At 40.4% G+C, this 13,370-nt stretch overlaps 1 protein-coding gene across 11 annotated transcripts in view; it reads left to right on the forward strand.

Annotated features, from left to right (window-relative positions):
- LOC6739966 (uncharacterized protein DDB_G0271670) overlaps positions 1 to 11,633 on the forward strand; it is a 29,863-nt gene extending 18,230 nt beyond the window's left edge. For 4 of the 11 annotated variants that reach the window (XM_016181028.3, XM_016181029.3, XM_016181027.3 and 1 more), the window contains 7 exons: positions 2,806 to 3,778; positions 7,898 to 8,792; positions 8,863 to 9,022; positions 9,085 to 9,232; positions 9,429 to 9,532; positions 9,744 to 10,353; positions 10,568 to 11,633. In XM_016181028.3, coding sequence (XP_016037990.1) covers positions 3,331 to 3,778; positions 7,898 to 8,792; positions 8,863 to 9,022; positions 9,085 to 9,232; positions 9,429 to 9,532; positions 9,744 to 10,353; positions 10,568 to 10,638 — 2,436 coding nt within the window. In that variant the 5' untranslated portion in view covers positions 2,806 to 3,330 and the 3' untranslated portion in view covers positions 10,639 to 11,633. The remainder of the gene's footprint in view (positions 1 to 2,805; positions 3,779 to 7,897; positions 8,793 to 8,862; positions 9,023 to 9,084; positions 9,233 to 9,428; positions 9,533 to 9,743; positions 10,354 to 10,567) is intronic. The other 7 variants (XM_016181026.3, XM_016181025.3, XM_039297957.2 and 4 more) reach the window with 7 other exon arrangements.
- The last annotated feature ends 1,737 nt before the right edge of the window (positions 11,634 to 13,370 follow it).

Raw genomic sequence — 13,370 nt, forward strand, 5'->3', positions numbered from 1 at the left:
AAACCCCAAGGAAAGAGAGCTTTCAAAATCACGGGGAAGCAAGAACTTTTTGTTGTTATTGTTGTCTGTTGCTTCCTTCTTTTGGATTCTACTTTCTTTTGCCTGTTTTTCGCAGAGAGCTTTTATTTCATTTTATTTTGTAGTTTCCGTCTGTACAATTTATTTGTTGTTTGCCTTGAGTGCATTGTTTAAAACAAGGCCCCTTTTTATACACATATATATGTATATTTTTTAATTTCGAGTAAAAAATGTTAAGATTAATCATCAGGTCAGGTATCCTTTCCCGAAATTGCCCAAAAAGGATTGAGTTTCCCGAAACCTTTTTCTCAGATTACAGATCTCTCTTAGCTTAGGTCAAATCAACCGCAAAATGTTCCATTAAATCGTTCGCTTATTCTGCCCTTTTCCCTATCAACTTTTTGCATTTTGACTTTTGAGTTTCAGTAGTGTGTTTAATGTGATTATTGGATGGGGAATCTCAATCACCTCTTGTGTGTGCAACAACCCCTCTTTCGAGTCCTGTTCCGGTTTTGTCCCACAAAGGTTTCCCTTTGATTTCCGCACATTCCGTTTCGATTCTTACGCGCACAGAAGTACCTCAATAAAATGGACCTTCCGGTGCTAAGAATCGCAATTTCCCAGCCAAGGCAGTTCGAGATACTATCGCATAAATACATGCAACAGCTTCTGGTTTGTTCCTAACATTGCAAGATAAGTTTACCTTTTGGTTGCAAGAATTGAAATATAGAAAATATTCTTTGATTTCCATCCACCCTTTGCTAATTCGTGTTAGCTAGGCTCTACTGTCCTTGGTTCCTTTCACACGCAGGCCAAGAAAGCTGGCGAAGAAAGCCTGACAATGGGCCTATACCCTATGAGGCATTTTCGAAAATACGATGACGACCCTTGGCCCTCAAACTGCGAACCCTGGGGTGGAATTATTCTCCTGTTCTCCTGTTTTTGGGTGGTTTTCTGTTTTCGGTTTCAGGTACAATATACCTCATATATGATGCGTGTGTTATGTATATGTACACACACATACATACGTCCGTACGTACATATATATTCTTTGGGTTCTCGAATTCACGAATAAGTTGTACGTGCAGTGTGAGGTTGCGTGGGTGTCGCAGTCAATTACTGCGATTTTTTCCCTGTTCGTTTTTCGGGACGCTTAAAGCGATTTCGATTTGAATATTTAATAGAATTTGCCACGCGCCACAGGCTTTCTCCGCCATGTCTCATCCTCGCTCTCTCCACGGCTCTTGTTTTTGCTCTTGTCTCAGTTGACAATGAGCAATGTCACCCGCGCTAAACCAAACAATTGACTTAATATATATTACAATAGTTCTATTTGAGTCTTTAAAATATATATAAAAAAAACACCAGGTGCTAATTTTTTATATTTCATTAAAAAAAAGTGAAAATAATCAATTGGATGGCGATTATTTTATGTCTAGATAGTGGATTGTAGGCATTGGATGCCCAAAATATGTATCTCTATTAGTGGATATATTTGGCTTATCGAAATAATGAGGGGTGTGAATTTGAGTGGGTGGTTAACGGAGGGTGTGTGTGTGGAGGAGGGTGGGGGGTTCGGTGGTTCGGCCATTTAAAGCGCGCTAATGTCAAGGCAGCGTCATTCGCAGGTCTTTCGGTCATGTCGCGAAGCTCTCTCCAATTATAGCATTTTCTATGCGTTTCTCTCTTCAGAGGGAGAGAGACACATTGATGGGGAGTTCGGAAGAGAGAGCAGCTGCAAAGGCTAAAATGCAATAAAGCCGGCTGCAATGCCCTATATCGTTCTCTTTCGCACGCGCGACCCTTGACCTTTTATCAAAATTATGACAACAACAATAAGCACAATGCAACATTATTTTCTCTTAATGTTTTTCGCCGCTCAGTTGAATGCCCCACACACACACACACACACACGTACGCGCACATGGAAAAGCAGCAGCTGACGAAAGATGAAAAATGGGAAATGAAAAAGAGGGGTTAAGGGATGGGGAAAGGAAAAGGGACCGGGTGAAGGAGTCGGAGAGGGAGGAGAAGATGCCTGCGCGCACGCGCCAATCTTTCATTTTTTTTTGTTTCATTACTACATTATTTTATCTCGCCATCTACGGTGAAAACTCAGCTATGTTGATCCAATTTGGACATTTAATATGAGTCAGAATCTTTTTGTGCATTTGTTCATAGTCCAGAATTCGTTTAAAATTTTGTGGCAAATAATATACGCTTTACTGGTCCACCCTAGGGAGAGCACTCTGTTCCTGTGGCTCTCGTTTATTCCCCTCAATAGCAATTCCGTTTCTGTTGACTGCAACTTGTTGGTTGGGGCTCTCTCCATCCCTCTCTCTCTCTCTCATTCTCTCTTTTTATTTGCTATTTTGTTCGGTGTTTTGTTTGGTGTTTTTGTCTGTATTGTTGCCACGCAGCTGTGCACAATTAGCGCAAACGCAACAGCTGCTGACGTCGACGTTGGCAGCGCCGCTCAGCTGGTAGCAGAGTGGCAAGAAGATACAAATAAACTAAGTGGGCTTGGAGTCGACCAATTTGAACTTGTTACCAACTGTAGATGTCAACCAACCTTATTTATTGCCCGATTTTGTGACCTTTTTGTGTGTGACGTTGCGTGCTAAATAATATTAGTATCAGGTTTTCGAAATACGTGTAATTTTCCTTCCAATTAGGCGGTATTGAAATCGATAAGCATCTGGTTAGGTTAAAAAAAAGATAGTATTATTTACGAGTACGTAGCCTGTAGAGAAAACTAACAGCCACTGTGACTTTTTGTCATTCCAGCCAAATCAACTTGAAACAAAACGCCCAAATCATAAGCAACAGAAAGCTAGAACCACCGAACAATCAACATCTAAAGCGGCAAAAAAAAACTCACCAACTTCGAAGCAACAAAACAAACCACAATCAGCAACCACTTTTAACAAACAATTTTGTAAACAATATTTGAAACCAAAACCACTTTCAAGAACTTTTAACAATCATTTAAGCAAAAACAAATACGAAAGATTCAACCAAAATTTATACAAAAAAAAAGAACTGAACCAATTCTCAACACCAATTCAACAACTATTTCAACAATAACTGTAAACGTGTCGCAACTTAAAGCTCCTCCCGCTATCCTGCTCTCTCGCGTGTACTCGTCGCCATCGTCCTTTTCCGTTGTGGTGTAAGAATTTTGGGGTTTTTTCTCCAAAATATATATATTTATTGTTTTACGCGTTCGTCCTTGTCCCGTGCGTGAGTGCTCGTGTGCGTCTGTGTGTGTGTGTGTGAGCGAGAAGAGGAGTGCGGTAGTTTGTGTATGCTATGTCAGGGATCGGGGGCATTAGGGCGCTCCTCCAGGCGGCTCAATTTCTCGAGCAGCATGAGAAGCTCCCGCAGGCGGGAGGCGGCGGCGGTAGCGCCCTGGGCGTGGGCGTGGCACTGCCCCAACAGCAGCAGCAGTCGGTGCACTGCAAGAGCCACTCCATTATCAACAACAACAATAGCAGCCAGCACAATAGAAATAGCAGCAGTAGCAGTAACGGGATTATTGCAACGCCACCGTTCACGAACGGAAATGGCAACGGTACCGTCGGCGTCGGTAACGCGAGCGCCAACTCCAACGTTACCGTCAATGCGAACGGGAACGGTCTGAGCAACGGTCACAGCAGTCCGCGCAGTCAATTAGCCGCCGCAGCCGCTGCCCACGATTACGAGTATAGCGCCGCCGGAGTTGCCAATGGACACAGCGAAGGTCGCCCCCACGTCTCGGGTAAGTCTCTCCATTTTGACCTATGACCCACGACATCCATACCCACAAGCCCGACCGACCCTTCATGAATCCCAGAACTCAAGTCGGAGTTTTACCCAAGTGGACACTTTGTCTTAAAATTGCTGCTTCAGGCCTTTTCATTTGAAAAACTAATTGGACAACAATTGGTGGAGAAAATTCCGACTTACCAAAGCAAAGTCTCAAACGACCAATTCTTATCACTCATTATTAACATCACATCACATTCACCCAAACTGTTACTACTTTTCTGCCCACTGCTGTGCGAGCATCGTCTAACACTCTTCTCTGGTGCAACGCCATCAGCTGCTTAGGTCCGCTGTTAACTGTTGTTGGGCTCTCTCGTCAGGCGACAAAAGTTTCCAAACGGAAAAGGAAATAGTGTCGAGAAAAATCGCACTAGCTTAGTCGCTTTCTTAGCTCTAGTGCGTTGCTAAATGGCACTTTGCTTGCACGTGTGTATGCAAATAATTGAAATATTGGTGATAAAAATATCGCAGATAACGTTGCTCAATTTTGAACTTGATTGATTATAGAAGGAAGGTGTAGTCAAATGGTCGATCGCAGGCGATAACCCTTAATAAACTTGTGTACATGCATACATACACACAAATATAGATAAAGAGTTCTTTCACATAGAACACGAACCAGACACCTAAGGAATGTAAACTAATATTTATAACGAGATATTTAAAAGTAAACAACAGCCACTTGATCATAATTCGAAGCAGACACTTTGGTCGCCTTTACCAAACGAAACCGTCTCTGCTCTCTTTCTCCATTTGCTTTTGCTGCATTTAAACTTGTTTTGACCTTGTTTGCGACGTCGACTGCATTTTGCGTGGGCGTGCACTGTACCAAAAAAAGTTAAAATTAAATACAAACCCCAAAAGACAACAACAGCACGGTGCTCTTTGTCTCTCTTTCTCTCTCCTGCGCTCTCATTTTGGCACAGGTTGCAAGCGTGGCAAGCAGCAGGTTCTGTTATATTTTTAGCTCGCTGCTAGCTGCGACGTCAGCGTCGACGCTGGCTTCGCTGTCCAATTGGCATGTGCTAAATTGTCATGCTGCGTTTTTGTTTTTGCCTCTCTTTGTTTTTGTTGCCTTGACTATCGGAAACAAAATTTGCAACGTCAAAAATACAGTGAAAATAATGGGTTCAAAATGTATATCAAAGTTTAAATTAGATGTTAGCCGTTCAATTGATGCCATCTCAAAGATGCATTGCATACATATTGGAAAAAACAAATCAGATCGAATTGAAATTGAAATAAATATGTATAGAAATGAAATAGAATTACATACATATGTCCTAAATAGGGTGAAAAATGAAATGCGGGGGAGAAATTGTGTTATAATAATAATTTATGTGCCCAAAGAGGTCCACTGTGTTTTGAATTTCTGTATTTTGTTTTCTTTTGCCTTTTGTGCTCATTTCGGTTTTTGGTTTTTCGCTTTTTTTGTCAACATATGTGTAGTTTGTTGTTCATCTTGACTACTTTTTTACATTTTTTTTGCGTTGCTATTTTTTCTTTGTCTTTTTTCGCTTTTGTCATGCGCTCGCTTCGTTCGTATATTTTCGCACGTACGCTTGTACTTGTTGCTGTTGTTGTTGTTTGGGGTCACGTCATGTGCTGGCTCTCTCTCTCGCCCCGTCTCGTTTGCGTTAGTCATAGTATGGTCCGCCGAGTAAAAGAGAGTTCCACGTGAGCCGTTTCTCTTTGAGCTCAGTTCTCTTCAATCGTTCTCTCTTTTCCACTGGCACTCTCTTCCGGCTGCTGGTGTAAAGCAAAGTCAATGAACTTTGTACGCATTTTTTGTTATTGTTGTTTTTGTTTTCGGCCTGCCTTTTTCCGTGCCCATTTCGTATTATTATTTGGCCTTTCTTTAAGGCTTATATGTTTTTTGTTTTCATCACACTTACAAATTGTATTATTTTGTACGGCGTGTCTCTTGGCGTTGCATGTGTAATATTTAGACAGCTGACTCTGTTGTTTAGCCTCTCTCTTCGGTGTCTCCTCGTTTCCTAGTTCCTAGTTCCTAGTTCCGGTTTCTGCTTTCCTTTTCCTTGTTTTGTTTTATGCATTTTTTTGTATCTTATAAATTTCTCTAGTATTAGATATTGGGCAATCGTGAAATACAAAGATCCATTTAAATTGAGACATCATTATTTTCGGGGCAATATAGCTAAATCACTTGATTAACCCGAAAATTGATTAGAATGCTGTTGCCCCCTTCTTAAGCGCGCCGAAAAGCTGTCAATACAAAGTGGCGTATTGAAATTGACCAAATAAAAAACTGTATTTTGCAGTAGCCCCGTGAGTATTCATGGTAATATGCAAAGAATATTCCCTGTTTTCCATTCGATTTGCATTATATGGTAAATGCAAATTTCAGGCGGTTCTTCGATTTTGATGCTTTAATTTTCCTGCCCAAGACTTGTTCTACTCTGCTTCACGTTTTTCCACTCAGCGCTCAGTTGTCGTCGATTAGCGAACGGGAAAACTGCGTTTCCACTGCGATTTTCCATCCAGCAAAACGATGTCGTCGCAACCAGTCGACAACTTGCATATTACCGCATCGAAACGGCAGCAAAATCAATTCACCAACGACTTGCTGGGACAATTGAGTGCTCTGCAAAGTTTGCTGCACTTGCAGCAGCAACATCAAACGATACCCCCGCCCCCCAAAAAGAAGTGGATATATCGTCATTATGGCTATGGTACACAAAACGATGTTTTGATTATAGACAGATTGATATCCAAGTTACACCAATCACCATGGATTAAACATATGTAAATGCCAGTTATGATAATGCAATTAATCTATACTTCACATGGATATAGTGGACTCTTATTTAAGTACGCCGAAGCAATGTTTCTCTCAGTGTAAATCGAAATGGTCGAGTGTGATACTGTGGGTTAATAAGAGTGCCACCGATGTGGTTGCTGCTGCCACGTGCGCCTTCGTCACGTGGCACCGTGATGTGGGTGTTAAATAATGTGGCAACAAATGGGAGAAAACGGAGAATACATGTGCACAGAGTACAAAGTAAAATAAAAGCATATAGAGAGAGAAAGAGTGAGAAACGAGGTTCGGTTATAATCCGCCTGGCACTCAAATGCCTGGAAAGTATGCTACGTCGAACGGGTGGAAATATTGAGCCCGGTTGAAATTGTCAATTATTTTAAATCGAACTAAGTTCGAAATTGCATTCGAGAACTGCTAGGATATATACATATGCGCACCTATTATCTGGGGCTGGCATTCAAATTAGAATGTCACTAGATATTAGCCAACACCGCCCACTAAGCACCTAGTGAAAAAGCAGCAACCACCCTGCATAAGAAAAAAGAGCGCAACAACAAACGTTAATAATGCATAATAAACTAGATTGCTGGTTGTCTACTATTGTGTTTGGACCTGATTCGTGGAAATTTGCATCGGACTTTCCACGAATGCGTAACTAATTCATCGCTAACACACACGTACGCTACACACACACACACACACTATAATATACTCACACACCCGCACTTAATCGTGTATAATTAACCCACCAAAGGACCTTCATCGCCCCTGATTGTTGATTGTTGGCTGTTGGCTCTGTGTTGTTGTCTTTTGTATTCAACCCGAGTTAATTTGCATTCATTAAACACCGCTTTTGTCTTTTTTCCGCCGCATTGTGCTCTGATTTTAGCCCAAGTCTTTATTTAGTACATAGTACATGCCATTTTCGTGGAATTTGTATAGTTTGAAATGATTTAAATAATTCTAGAAAAAAAACAATAGACTGTAAAATACATAGGTGTCATATAGGTGCATAGTTTTAATCTGAGCATTGCAAATATATATATTTTTATATATCTCACATAATCATCATATCATCAGGGTAGAAACAAATTAGAAAGCCTATCGAGGGAAATTGTTTTACATATGTATGTCATCTTGGGTGCTGCATTCATCGCATTTCATTTTTAGTTCCACTCACTCATTTTCATTGATTTTCCCCGCGACGCTCTCCCAATTTTTCTTTGTTTTGATTTGTCTTTTTATTTTGGTTTTTCTTCTATTTCTTCTTTACTTTTCGGCCATTGATAGAGGACGATAATTCCTCAATCGACAACAACAATACCCATCCCCCACAACAACAACAACAAGAACAACAACAGCACAGTGCTGCGGGGAGAACGACAACAACAAGTATAGCGACAACACCAGCAATATTAACAAAGTTGATGGGAAATTCAGTCACACCCGCCTCAAGCACCACCTCCCTCCCCACAAGCACCCCCTCAGTTACCACTTCCCCGCCCGCCTCCACAGACTTTATGCTGCTGGCAGCGGCAGCGACGAGTGCAACGAGTGCAACACCCGCAACAGCGACATCTGCTGCTGCATCAGCAGCATCCAATCCTGCCAAGCACAAACTGGGCCCCATCGCCGAAATACCGCCCAAATTTGTTGTGGTATCAGATGCGAAAGGAGTCTATCCCGCACCCACGCATCCCAATGGCTTCGCCGCCGATTCCCTGGGCGTGGATTACAACGAAGCGATGATCAAAAAGCTAATGCAGAATTTACAAAGGCAACGCCAGCAGCAATCGCTGCAGCAATTGCGTAGCTTGCGACCAGCGGAAATTTCCCTTACACCGCCGCCAGCAGCCACAAGAAAAGTGGACATCAGCAACTCACGGACACGCTCTTACTCAATGTCCAATGTTTCAGCAGCCAGGGATCAGCAGGACCATCCGCAGCATCAGCAACATGCCAACCATATGCAGACCCAGCAGCAATACGGCTATATGAGGAGTGCCATTGGCGGCGTGGTCTATGGCTTGCACAAGGACTCCGTCGACTCTGCGGCATCCTCGGCAGGTGGAGCGGTGGGCATGAGCATTGCCTCCTCGGCGCCAGCGGCGGTATCTCAGCTATCGGCGCATCATCACACGGGACACGGAGGCCGCAGGCGCACCACCAGTTCCAATAGTAATGGGTGAGTTCGCCTTTTTCCCTCCTACTAATATTGAGTATTTGTACTTATTTGAATTTGTAATATCTTTCAGAGCGGGCACCCGGGAGGTGCACAACAAGCTGGAAAAGGAGCGACGCGCCCAGCTAAAGGAGTGCTATGACCTGCTCAAAAAGGTGCTGCCCATGGGGGACGAGGACCGAAAGAAAACATCCAACTTGACAATACTTGACACGGCCCACAAATATGTCAAGGTAAGTGTGACCACGATTGAATGCAGAGTACATTGAGTAATGGTTACCGCTTCTGGTTGCAGGACTTGATTCAGTATGGTTGCGAGCAGGAGGCGACGGTAGAGAAACTGGCCAAGCAGAAGATTGAGCTGCAAAAGCGGCTAAAGCAACTGAGCTTAAGGAGGGAATCGCCGCCCACCGATCAGCAAAGCATTCCACAGGCCGACAAAGGTTTGAGCTCCTCTATCAATTTGCTCGCATCTTAGATCTTGAATCTCAGATGGAGCTACACAGCCGAATGTAGATCAAGTTTTGCATGCGAACGTCCTTCGGGTTATGCAACTGCAACTGCAACAGCAATTCAATTCGAAATTCGATTCTCGCCACATGCATTCGCTAATCTCGCGCTTTCTCTCTCTTTTTCCAGCAGTTTGTCTGGCAACAACAGCCACACCAGCACCACCAACGGCGGCCAGTGGTCACAATGGAACCACAATTCTATTCGATGCAGGCAACGCCTGTGCCACTGGGGTATGTACATATATGTCGTCAAGGAATAATAACCACCTGATGTGTGGATATGCATTTAATAAACAACGTAATACTTTTTGGGCTGTATGCTCTCGAAATATGTAAAACGAATATGTTTGTTAATGCATTATTGGGATTGCATTTCCAAAAAAAAAGATGCACCGCAAATTACATGCTATAAGTTTTTAATGAATATGTTGTTTTCATCCAGCAGCAGCTAACAACTGTGATAAACAAAACTAATGCCACACCGGGAGGAGCAACCGCAGCAGCCAGCAGCAAACTCAATGGCAACCACACAGGAGGTGCAACAACCACACTGACTCCGGCCATGGGCATCATGACAATTAAAAACGGCAATGGCAGCAACGGCAACATACTGGCAATCTCACCAACGGCCAGCCAAAATCAGCAGTTGCACCAGCACCACAACGGCAGCCCAGCGGGCAGTCCATCGGGAATAGGAGCCACAACTGGGGCCACCATCACACCTGGCTCGCCAACGCCATCGACTCCATCGCCGTCGCCCAGCTCCTCGTCCAGTGGCGTCTCGTCGTCGGCCTCGTTTATAGGCGGCTCCTCGTCATCGTCCTCATCATCCTCATCCTCCTCCTCATCATCATCTTCCAGTTCGTCGTCCAGTTCTTCGTCGCCCACGCAACAACAGCAGATTATCACGCCCACGGCCACAGCCCATTTAGTGGGTGCCCGTAGTGTTGGCCTAAAATTCCATGGCGGTGCGGGCGGAGCTGCCAACGCTTTGAATGGCGGTGCCACCATTGTGGCCGCTGCTGTGCCCGCTGGCGGAGGTTCAGTGAATGGTAAGGGGATCCACACGATTCATGTAAAGATCCACTGACTGACACTTGCAATAATGTATGTATAGTTCCATTGCTGGAATGGATATATACATTTATGAATGAAAAAAACTTACACAAGTATTAATGGAAATGCATTATCAGTCAGTGAATCGTACATAATAGTACATATAAGAGAGTTTAATAAGTACTAATACTGGTTGTAAACTTTTAACAGGGTTCCATCAGGCCGATAAGGATCGCAAGTACAATTTCCTGTTGCTCAGTGCTGGGACAACGGCACAGTAACCCAACAACCATAAGCAGACAACAAACAACTACAACAATAACGAAAACAACAACAACAACAACTGAATTGTGTGCAACAGCTCCCACCTTATGAGAAAGTAACAACTAGAAGAAGGTTCTCTGAAAACTCTTTTTTTAAAGCCAGATGAAAACAAGCGTATTTTCCACACTTTCGCACACATTGAAAATATGAATACAAAAACGGCAGCAAACAACAAAAGCAAGTCATTAAGCTGCAATTTTGTAAAAAAGAAAACAAAAAAAAAAATAATAGATAAAAACAAAAGCTATCAAACAGTTCCGCCCAACACTTAGCATCGATTTTGAAAATCAACAAAATGAAGAGAAAAATTATTTTTTAATGAATAATTTTAAAGCAACAACAAAAACGCGAGAGAAAACGCTAGCAACACCAACAATAAACCAACAACAACAAGAGAAGACCAATTAAGTGAATATAAAACAGCAACGACACCGGCACTCAACCACAACACCAACAACAACAGCTTAAAATTCCTCAACAACCCACAACACACCGGCCCATCAACTGCATATATACTATATAACTATATATCTAATTATACTACTTTATAGTAAAAACCAAGAAAAGAAGAGAAAACACACCAAGAATAGCACAGTTAAATGTAAAACAGGAAAAAACAAAACCAAATGCGCTGTTGAAACAGAAACCACCAATGGGTAACGCTTTATAAATATATATATCTCTAAATATATATATATATATATACATACCTAAAAATAAGAAGAAGAAGATTATAAATTAGAAATATGTAAAAGCAGGATTTCCAAAATTCATGTGGCAAAGAAAAAAATGATAAAACGAAATCAGATAGAAGTCTACTTTCTTGACCAAAACTGAAAACACAAACAGAAATAATTTCTCTTGGATATACTTTCTTCTTCTTTCAAAAGCGAAAAATTAAACAACAAAAGTACAGAAACAAAGCATAAATCAAATCAATAGAAATAGATCATCATATAGCTTGTATGTCAGATATGTGAATGTTTGCAAGCCACATATTAACCAATAGCATGTTAAATTAAAACAAAAACGCTGGCGACGGAGTGTTGTATCTGTGTAATACCCATTTGAATTAGATATTAATGTAGCAATCAAAGAAAACATCGTAGAACAAGTGTAATAGTAATAGTGCAATAAGCTAACATAAGCCACACCCACACTAACTTGTTCCCATTTTACCCATTTTATTTTTTATTTCTAGAAAAACTTTGTTCTTTGATCTTGTTCTGAAAAGACACGCATATAAGACATTATCATATAATATGTTGTGATTGCGTAAAACCACAGCGTTCTCTTGCAATTTAAATTTTTGCCTTAATGACATTGAAACGGAATCAAAGTAACAACAGAACAGCTAATTCCCCGAAATTAACACACCCACAACCAAGAAAAGCTTAAAAATATTTATATACAAGGAATGATAAAGAAAGAACGAAAATAGTTTAGAAATAGACAACACAATTATCACGATAAGGAAAAGAAATCTAGCAAAAAGCAGTAACACAAAACTGAATGTTATATTTTGGAGCATTTTTTTCAATGTGTATGTCTTAGCATATATATTACACATATATATTATACCTAGGAAAGTAAAAGTGGATTGATAAAAGTATTAGCAAAAGATATTTCGTGAACAATAACGAAGGGCAGATGGAGACGGAAAGAGTAGGCTGTCTCTTTCTACTCCCCTAAATATTTGCAAGTTTTTTACGTCGAGCATGAATATAAAACTGTATATCATCTAACTATATATTTGTATACGCGAACTAAAGTGCGCAGGTTATGTATCGTGAAATTTTCCATATTTTTTGTAAATACTTAAAAAAGAACAAGCCTTACGTTTTTCTGTCGTCACGGGGGACTTATAGTTTTTTCTAAGAACGATTTTTTCCACCAAAGGGACAGCAAATAAAAAGTTATTTTCACACAAGGATGTTTTCTATAAAAGAAGAGGAGCAAATAAATAATCTTACAAAATCGAAATCTATTGTCTAGAAATATATATATGTGTGTGGATCGTATGTGTAAATGTGTTTGAATGTAAAATGCTTTAGTCACATAAGTTGAAAGAGAAAATTGAAATAACTATATAGAATTACATGCCTGTGTGTGTCACTCGATTTCTGTTACTAATCATAAAAGAAAATGTAAAAAAATAATAATACAAACACAACAATTTGAACTTTAAAACTAGCTTTTATGTTATCTAATTTATGTTTTTTTTTCGTTGTATTAACTAAAAACCACTGAAAATGCGTTTTCTGATTTTTTTTAAATTATCCTTTGTAAGTAGGCAAGTAACAAATGCATAATATTTTTTTGTGTAATTTTTACTAAACAAAAATCAAGCATGGAAACAGCAAACAACAAAACGATTTCATTTTAGATATTTAAGCATAACTTAACTAATTATTAATGATTAAATAAATTTTTTCTTTAAGTTAAAATCAAATCGGGAGTATTGCAAATCATAATTATCATTAATCCTTACACACAACAAAAAACCACACAAAAAATTAACAAAAAAACTATATTTATAGAGACAGCAACAAAAACAAGAAATGATTATAACAAAAACCGTAAAACAATTTCAAGCAAAAAGAAATCAAGAGAAATTCTTTTTAGCTGTAAATGTAACTTGTAAAATTAATTTTAAACGAAATGCATACAAAAATAAACAAACAAAAAA

The sequence above is a fragment of the Drosophila simulans genome, chromosome X (genome assembly GCF_016746395.2).
Source record: "Drosophila simulans strain w501 chromosome X, Prin_Dsim_3.1, whole genome shotgun sequence".
NCBI lineage: Eukaryota > Metazoa > Arthropoda > Insecta > Diptera > Drosophilidae > Drosophila > Drosophila simulans.